Source organism: Manduca sexta, chromosome 13 (genome assembly GCF_014839805.1).
Source record: "Manduca sexta isolate Smith_Timp_Sample1 chromosome 13, JHU_Msex_v1.0, whole genome shotgun sequence".
Taxonomy (NCBI): Eukaryota; Metazoa; Arthropoda; class Insecta; order Lepidoptera; family Sphingidae; genus Manduca; species Manduca sexta.
In genome coordinates, this window is record NC_051127.1 from 7,559,575 (window position 1) to 7,569,367 (window position 9,793).

The 9,793-nt window shown below is 34.2% G+C and overlaps 1 protein-coding gene across 1 annotated transcript; it reads left to right on the forward strand.

The window, feature by feature from the left end:
- The first annotated feature begins 5,898 nt into the window (after window positions 1–5,898).
- LOC115449964 (pinin) lies at window positions 5,899–9,386 on the forward strand. The gene is made up of 7 exons (XM_037438272.1): window positions 5,899–6,109; window positions 6,182–6,319; window positions 6,707–6,929; window positions 7,074–7,368; window positions 7,632–7,898; window positions 8,415–8,703; window positions 8,858–9,386. Exons 1-6 carry the CDS (start codon window positions 5,979–5,981, stop codon window positions 8,564–8,566), a joined length of 1,206 nt encoding a protein of 401 aa, XP_037294169.1. The 5' UTR covers window positions 5,899–5,978; the 3' UTR covers window positions 8,567–8,703; window positions 8,858–9,386.
- Window positions 9,387–9,793: the final 407 nt, after the last annotated feature.

A 9,793-nucleotide genomic window follows, 5' to 3' on the forward strand; every position in this document is an offset into this window, starting at 1 on the left:
TTTAAAATCAAAAATTTTGCTATTGGATGGAAATAATCAAAAACAAATATTCCTTAACCAAGATGCCATTTAGAAATTTAGGGTCCATATTGCCTAAATCCGAAACAAAAGTGAGTATGGGTCATACTAATAAATAAATATGAGGTTAGTATCCTCGGTCGTTGGCTTCTCTACCAACTGAATAACCCCTGCGCCATGAAAGCGAATCTTAAACAAGATTTTCATTATTTGACATCGGAATCTAGTATTAAAAAGCAAATATGTGGCAACCCTAATGACGCAAAGACGCGGCGACGGCCATTTTAAACGTTGACAATCCGAATAGCGTTATTTATTACACAATAATCATTTAATGTAATGAAGAAATTCGTCCGTAAAAATGTTATGTGCCGTTCAGTTATGGGACTGACTGTTAACTAGGAAAATAGAGTTTTCTAGAAAATGGATGGGGTCATAGCCCTGTTGTTTTTGAGTGTACGGGGATCAAAAGAGCTATTTGAAATGTTACTGAAAATAAAATTTCCACTTCATTTCACAATTTGATTTGCAGAATAAAGTAAGAGTAAAGGAATGAAATGCTAAAACCCTGAAAAAATGTCGGAGCGGAGTAACATAACAATAACTTAATTGACTCGTCAAAAGAGGGGGAAAAGCCACAATTTTAATTTTCTTTTGGACATGCATGAGTAGCTGCCAGCTATTGTCATCCTCGGATACATAGAGAAAATTAAAAAAAAATCTATTCCCTGTTATACTCCGAAACAAATAAACAACATTTTTGAGAATTTTACTTTTTTGGGTCTGCGTTCTAATGTCTCGACCTTTATATTTCAAAAACGTTAATTTTAAATGCAAAATCTCAAAATCAGAAGGCTTTAAAATTAAATGATCGCTTTCAATGGACTCGTTTTTAGAAGCTCTATCCAAAAATACCTAAATTATCTTGGTTAAAATTTCTATTGATTAAAAATCCGTTTTTGGACATGTCCTTTATACATAGAATCAAAAAGTAATGAGTTCTTATAAAATGGCAATACCTGAAGATGGAAACCTAACTTGTGCGACAATTACACAGTAGGCAGTTTTAGTATGATAATATTTAGAAAAAAATACCGGCATTATCACTAACGATTTTTAGTATTAGGAACTTACGAAGCCCCCCGGTAATGATAGGGACGGGCAACTCGTGTTTCTAGATAAAAACCATGTACTTCTAGAACTCTAGTCAAATATAGAATCATTAATCAATAACATGGAGATAATGAATAAAACTTAACCAAAATGGAAGCTGCTTAAGTAACAATTGTACTAAAACATGTAATTTAATTTTTAAAATGTTTAGTACCTACTCAGTTTTGATAACAGATAAAAAACCAAGCAACACATCTCAACATATTTATGTTTATAAAGATTAATTTTAGACAAAAATGAACAGACCTTGATCATGAAATGTTCAATTAGAGCAACCTGCATCGGTGTCCGCTGAGCGCAGAGCTAACGGGATCGCCGCGGGCAATTTGCGCGGGCGCGGCGTGCAGCGACGTGCGGCGACGCGGCCCGCGGCTGCCGGCGTGGGCCGCGCGCGACACACCTTGTTGCCGCCACATGTGCCGTGCAGCCACCGCACCATTGCCTATGTAACGAGATGTAATCCCGTTGTAATTGCTCTTACACACTCCTTTGTATAGATTAACTTTGAGAACACACTTTGCAAATATAATATAAATAGCAATAACAACGGAAATGTGCTGGAGATTTCTTGGGCATTGTGGACGTTTATGGGTGATTGCTTATCGACTGCCCCGTGCCTTCTGCTCTGTGTTATAAAAATTAATAGTCAATTAGGGACTAATGTTCACGCTAATGGCGTGATTATAATATGATGATGCAATTTGTTATCTATCACAAGAAAAAGTTTGCTTTGCATCCGAATATATATCAAGTTTGATCGATTGAGTACAATTATTATTATAAAACATTAATATTACTAATATTTTTTCTACAGTTAAGTATTAAAAATATAAAACCTACCTAACCTATAGTTTTTCCAGGTATTTCACGAAAATTTTGTTGTAAGAAAAGTCTAATTTATTAAGTATGGGCAAAAGGAAAATTTTAAAGTAAATTACATTTGGGTACCCCTATTTTAAATCATGCATCTGTATTCAACCACAAGGTTCAAAGGAAAACTGAAATGTTATCTAATGTTTTCCACGCATAAGATTTATCTAATTCGCCACGGTATAGTAAAATTAAATATAAGATCCGTTCCGCACGGTAACGCTTCACATTAGAAGATAAAAACATTTAGATACGCGCATTTTCCTCCGCTTTTTAATTTCCGATGGCGTTCTAAAGATATTGCGAGCCGAGCGTGTCAGTCGGTGGTCGTTATTTGTTTGTCGTCGTGATTAATCAGTATAAACGTTTTATTACAAGGATCGGGCGCTCGCGAGCGGTTCCGCCAAATACGTCCTCCCGGCTGACATGTCAAAACAGACCAACAAAATGGCGGATTGCTCGTTTTGGCGGGAACGATGCAAATGGCTGTGGCGTGTTCAGGATTTGATTGTTTTGATTAAATTTATCACGATTATATCAAAATATGATTATTTACGCTCCGTAAAATGCTATGACAGATCGCATTAATTTTGGATAAAGCTATTTAAACATCGGGGCTTTATTTTTGTGGACAATACCTAATAAATATCTGAATGAAAACATTTAGGATTACTTTGAACCTTTTTATATTTAAAATTCCGTGTTTAATGTTCAAATAAAATAATTCATAAAGTTAAAGCTAATGTCATACTAAAAAAAATCTCCAATACAAAAATTTTGCTAGCTTTGGGAATAATTGTTTTTTTTTATAGATGGCGCTGACGTCGTACAAGTAGAGCCATGAAAAGTGTTTTAGAGGTTTTTGTACCAGGAAAACATTTTCACGCGGGTAAAGCCGAGAACAACACCTAATTAATGTTAATGTTATATAATGTGCGTCACTTCTATAGGTGATAAGTCCTAAATAATTAAAGATTTTAACTTTATTGGCTGTAGTATGGAGCAAACAATCTTCATGATCCAAATAAAAATATGACTTGGCCATATACCTTGCTGGGTGCTAACATACGAAAAAATCTATGGAAAATTGATAAAAACTGAGACCAGTAAGATGGCTCAAGTAGCAGTCTGAAATAATTTATTTGAAAAAGCAATGCCGGTAATATAGAATATTAAAAACGGAAATAACTTTATCACCTAAATGATTTTATGAGTGCACCAAACAAAAGTCCCGGAATAGTTTATTCCTCTTATAACAACTGGTTTGGTAGTGGCAGCGCGGAGTCGGCGGGACATCAATTATTATAAACAACCGTGACCGAGGAGTGCCGTGCGGGGACGAGACAAAAATGCGCCGTGGAAAACAAACAGACGCATCACGCGCATGACGCTACGTACAGACAAACGCAAAAGTGCGCTTTACTTGGGATATTGATATTCTTTTGCTTTTGCTTTTAAAAATATACACACCTCAAGAAATATTTGCGTAAGTTTTGCGGTTAAATTTGTTTATTAATTAATAAGAATTATATGAGTATTATACTTTCTTCCTTCGTCAATGTCACGTATCGATTTATAAAATTTAAAATAAAACCTATAACATAATGATTTCTCACGTTTACGCGAACGTTAGACATTAAAATTAAAGTATTTTTCGGTTTATTGAGTTTATAACATTTTAGTTTTCTCCCGACGTTTCGAAGACTTTGCAGCCTTCGTGGTCACGAGGTGGGACTGAGGTGTTGGTCATCCACAAAATTAAAGTTACAATATCTACCTACATTTTACAATTATACAATTTTTAAATTTTTTTAGCTGTTGGTGGTCCTATCTACGCAGAATGAGCTCACAGAATCTTGAATGTGCGTAGATCAATTTAAAAAAAAAAAAATGAATGAAAAGTTTATTATTGCTTCAGGATTGTACGTAGAAGGTACATTATATTTCCATGGTTTCAGATTTTTTTGAAAGTCAGGTATCAATGGATTTAACGGATAATGATTTAATATTGCCGATGAAAACTCAGTTCTAAATCAACAAATGCAAGTGTATAAAGCAGTTTCGTGCCCGCCAGTGGTTGGAGCGCGCCGTCGATTTTTCATAGCACGCGTGAACGCTTGGCCGCTGCCGCACGGATTTAGCCGCACTCGGCTACCGGCTACCATTGCAGCTACACTCGGGACGCCGCTCATTTCAGCTAATTGCTTTTTTCACAACGGCCCAAAGCGGAGGGGAAGGATCTCCGCGTCGGTGGAAATGAGTTTGTTTTTAGTTACGCGTTAGGTGGAAATTTATTCTTACTTTTTGTTTTTTACCATAGTAGTTTTTATATGTGAAAATTAATGTTTCTGAATGTTTCGAGTTTTTGGAGTATGCAATGTAACAATGGACATTTATTTAATTTAATTTTTATATCTTGTAAGGGCTGATTTTTTGTAAGATACTTAAAATTTAGTCATAAGATAAGATAAAATATAAATTAATTAAAAATGCACAAAATATGAAATACTTAGTTTGATTGTAGCGCTGTTAATTATGATTAAAAGTCCGGTTATTTTATTCCATGGATATTACTTATCTTACGTTTGAGAAAATATCCGTATGGCAAAACTGCATTTCAGATGAAATGAATTAAAAGCCAGGTAGCTAAAATCATTGTATACATTCAACCCGTACTTATACATAAATCCGAAAGTGACTGTCTCTGCCTGAACTGTTTTTGATTTTTGACATGGAGTCAGTTTGAGACCCCGAGAAGGACAAAGGTAACTTTTTATCGCGATTAAATATATAGCCGGCCTTTTACCCCGGAGACATTAGTTCTCGCTGGCGGAGTTAAAAGTAAAAGCTAGTGAATTATAAAATTAGTTTTAAACACACTATTTTTATTGACTGCAGTTGTACCTATCGCGTGCATTTTATCCACTGCTAAAGTAACTTGTGCTTACTCCTTGAACCCAATGATATTATGTTCATATACCTAATCAGTACGTCGTTATAAACGATGTCGCTACAGCCGGTTTCTACTGTAGGCCATTATTTATTTTCGGGACTTTGTCTTTTGGTACCAACATCCAGAGGTCGTTGTAACGACATCTACGTTGTTCTGTGTTCGGGGTATCGTAGAAGGCGATTAGTAACTACTTTTTGACTGTTTTTAGGAAAACATCAGTTGATAATTTCAGCAATAAATCTTCTGCCTTATCGAGATTAGTTGAAAGATATGAGCGTGATCTCACGGATACACAGTTGTGTGACCGGAAGGCCATAAGTGTAACATAGCGGTGGTCGGTGGATGGGCGCCCTCAGCTCCGACACGCGTGAAATTAAACTGCGCCGCCACTCCTCACCTGCCTACAGCACTCACTACTCGGGACACTGACTGATTTACGTTTAACTATCACATCTATAAATAAAATCTGTGTTGCTTAGCAATTTTATAAATGTTGATATTTGTTGGTTGAAAGTATAGTAATTAGTAGAAGATTATGTACCTAATAATTTTATCGTATCTATTAGGTATTGTCATATTTTGGATTTGTTATCTAAAAGCAAAATCTAGGATTGTAAGGTAACACGGTGCCATCTGTTGTCGAGTAGATATAACTCATAATAAATATAGTGCTGCCATCTATTGATCCAATAAAATATGTTGTAGTAAGTATGTAATTATGTAACATTATTTTATGATTATAATATTTATACAGTTTCCCAAAAAATATAAAAAAATTATGTATTCTTTTCTTATTGATTTTAAAACATGGGAAACAAATATTATTTTAATCTACAAGTTTAACGAGCGTTATGGAATAACAAGACGCTAGCATCGTTTTGTATCTGTGACATAAAAAAAATATATCAGCAGAATCAAAGTGTTAATGTAAATTGTTGTATTTAAAACGATAATTTTAATTACAATGGGGACAGAAGTGGCAATATCATTTAGTGCATTACGTGCTCAATTAGAAAATGAAAAGAGCACATTGTATAAAATAGATGAAAACATAAAAAAGATTGTACAAACGACAGGACGTTTCAATAATGATAGGTTAGCGCACTACCTTGAGAAGTTTTGAGGTGTATTTGACTATTTTTATAATTTATATGTGTTATGTTTTAGATTTAATCAATCCGGGGATTACGCTAGGAGTGGTAATCGGTTAGGCGGCCGTCCGCCATACCCGGCTGAAAATGCAAATAACTACAAAAATGAAGAACATTTTAACAAACGCAAGGAAACTAAAACGGTTTTTAGCAGGTAATATGCGATTGTTGTGAATAATTGCAATTTCATTGACGCCTAGAGGTTATAAAACAAGTTTGGCTACGATTGCATTGATCAAACAATCAGTAATTGAGTTTAATTATGTGCTAGTGATAGATGCTCTGAGTCACGAATCTTGGCCAATATAAACATTAATCCGACTGTAAATTTTCCAGTGTCAACAATAAGTCTAAGTTGTAATGAAGGAAACTTACATTCTTAAATAATATCAATTATCAACAGATTATGTTAATACATATAAAATGTGACCTTTTTATTGCATAATAAGTTTGAACTTCACATATAATTAAAACATAAAATTTAACTAGATACCCTTGGTCCTGAAGTAGTGAGTTTATCAATATTTGTTCCATAACACAGGCTATCAGCTCGGGTAAATGACAGCGACGGGGAGGAAGAGGGACCAGGTAATAAGCGTGCCAGGGTGCCGTCTGCAGTATGTAGAGAGCTACCCACTAGAGCAGCTGTGCTTCGAGCACAGGGGGATGACGAGCAGGCCAGAACACGCAACAGACGTATCTTTGGATCACTGTTGGGTACATTGCAGAAATTCAAACAAGAAGAAATTGTTTTACAAACAAAGGTAATAAGATTAAAATAAAATATTCTTTCCAAATTTTTTTTTATTACACTATAATTAAGAAATAGTCCTCTGAGAACTAGTAAAAATGTTGTATTTTTTTCAATGCATAGTGTTACACCATATTATTATAAATCTGTTTACCAGGAAGATAAGAGAGCACAAGTAGAGCGAAAAATAGAAGAACAGGCACGCCAAGAGAAAGAGAGAGAACAGAAAGAACGCAAGACATTATTCGCTGAACGGGAACACAAGAAAGCCACTATAAAAGCACTAGAGGCCAAGATGGGGCGTGTGCAAGAGTTTGAGAACTGGGAGCTCTCACAGAAACACTTAAGTAACTTTATACTAACTAAAAGCAAGCCACACATCTACTGGTTACCTAAGAAAATGAATGATAAAGCAAATGAGAAGTTAGTGGCTAGCAGAAAATTCCATGAAAGTAAGTATTACTTGACATACGTGAAGTCACTTGTATAATTGGCCCAGATTTGATTTTTTTTTCTATTTACAATAATCTTTGCAACTTGCAGCTAAATACGGTCCATTGTACCGCAGTGAGTAAAAGTGTTGTATATAACATTTTAAAAATTATTAAATGCTACTTTCTATAATATTTAAATATAAACCTAAATATCACAATTCCCAAAAGATATGTGAATTAGCTTGGTAATATTTGTCATGAAATATTTTTTTAAATTACAGAGTTCATGACCAAAAAGCGTCAAGAACTGCAAGAAGAATTAGTAAAGATTGAGCAGCGTTGTCTCCGAATTCAAAGGCCTGGCACGAAAGAGAACGACCCAGAGCCGGAAGACAAACCTATCGAAAACCAAGATGAAGACGTTGAAATGAAAGATGGAGAGAAACGCAAGAGGGATAAGTTTGCAGCCGATGCGGATGTTCATGATGAGAGTGATGGTGATGCGCCTGATGAACACAATGAGGTTCAGCCGAAGGAAGAGGAGACAGGTACATAAAACCTTTATTCATGTATAAACATCTTTATTTATCTTTATATAAATAAAGATTTATTGTAAGCGGCAATAGCCTAGTTGTGTGTGAAATGGACTGCGGACGGACGAATGTCCACGGGTCAAAAACACAAAAGCACACTTCTCTGATAGTCCTAAAATTTTGTGAGTATTCTTTGCAAATTATCACTTGCTTTAACAGTGAAGGAAAACTTGCATATCTGAAAAATTCTTTATAGAAATTTTGCGTGTGTCATGTCTACAGATCTGCACTAGGCCAGCCCTGTGGACTAGCCTAATTCTTCTGGTAGTAGAGGAGGACCATGCCCAGCAATGGAACATTATATAACACGGGCTGATATTATTATTATAAGTTTAATAAAAAAATATATAAATGTTATAACTAAAAACACATGAAATAAAACTTTAAAGTATATAACCTATACAGTAATACATTCAAAAGAAATGCATATAAAATTTCCAAAATCGTTAATAAAATTGTGAATTATTTCAGTGGCAGAAGAAAGTGTTATGGATGAAAATATTGAGAAAACAGAGACTATGGAAGTGGAAAATGTTGTAGAAAATACTGATACTACTGAAGCTGTTAGTGAGCCACAAATAGAGCAGAAGGATGAGGAACAGGAGCTCGAGCATTCCCAATAATGCCTTATAGTTGTAATGGATTATGTGACTTCTCTGCATGGCTGTATACAAAAACTGAATATGTTGGCCACATTGGAGTAAGAATGGCCTATAAAAAATGGTTTAATGAGACTGACATGGAAAAGTTACAGTTCTATTTAAGGCGATACCTCAAGGTCCATTTTCATACATTTTGTTTCTTTAATCTGGGTAACTAAACGTGAATTTAAATTCTTTACTTGCCAATACTTGTTTAGTTACCCAGATTAAAGCCAAAACAAAATGTATGAAAATGGAACTTGAGGTATCGCCTTAACAATTTATGAATTGGATTTCATGTGCAATTATTATCCTTATATATTACAGAAGTAGACCCTATTTTGCATACCTATATAAAAATATAATTTGACTTCTGTTGAATGATAATGATAATGCATTTAGCATTATCTAATTACAATTGTTTCAAAAGGCCATTTCTTGCGCTATGGTCACTCCTTTGATAATCGAAATTATGAAGTTTGTTTTCATTTAAAATGTTATGATACAAATTTTATATGATGAATGATTATACATGGCTACAAAGCTATCGGAATTTTTTAAAAAAGAGTCTTCTTAGTAACCATACAGGTTTAAATTTTGCATCCCAATATAATAAATAAGTAATATAAATTCATCAAGTAATAAATGGGTATTTCAGTTTGGTTCCAAAAAGTGAGATGAGAAGTGAAAAAATAAATGTTCTGGAACTGTCATTGTGTTTAACTAATTTAATACTCAAAAATATAATCATTTCTTATATTTACACGAATGTAAGACATTGAAATAAAACTATTTTACGGAATTTATCAGTTTTTGCACTTTAATTTTCTGCCGAAGTTAAGAAGACTACAGCCTTAGTGGTCAGTCAGTCCCCCCCGTGACCACGAAGACTGTAAAGTCTTCGAAACGTCGAGAGAAAACTATAATACAAAAGTCGAAATAAAATCCGAAAAAAGTTTTATGTCAATACTCAAAAATATTTATAAAATCAGCTCCAATTATTTTTGCTTTAATTAAATAATGGTGCATTATTTTAACTAACAAGAATACAAACAAAGTAATTATTTTTTTTATAATGTAAATGACCATAATGTTGCATGATCATTATCCAGTTATGTAGACTTGACTCACAATTATTATTAAATATTGTAGTATAACATGTAAAAATATAGTGGGATATAAGTAAGTGCAAACTGAGGGACGAATAAA

What these genes read in the sequence shown, in the direction of transcription:
- LOC115449964 (XM_037438272.1), top strand. Translation starts at nt 5,979, where the DNA reads ATGGGGACAGAAGTGGCAATATCATTTAGTGCATTACGTGCTCAATTA. An exon ending in GGACGTTTCAATAATGATAG is followed by an intron (nt 6,110 to 6,181) that starts GTTAGCGCACTA and finishes GTTATGTTTTAG; the next exon opens with ATTTAATCAATCCGGGGATT. An exon ending in TAGCAGAAAATTCCATGAAA is followed by an intron (nt 7,369 to 7,631) that starts GTAAGTATTACT and finishes TTTAAATTACAG; the next exon opens with AGTTCATGACCAAAAAGCGT.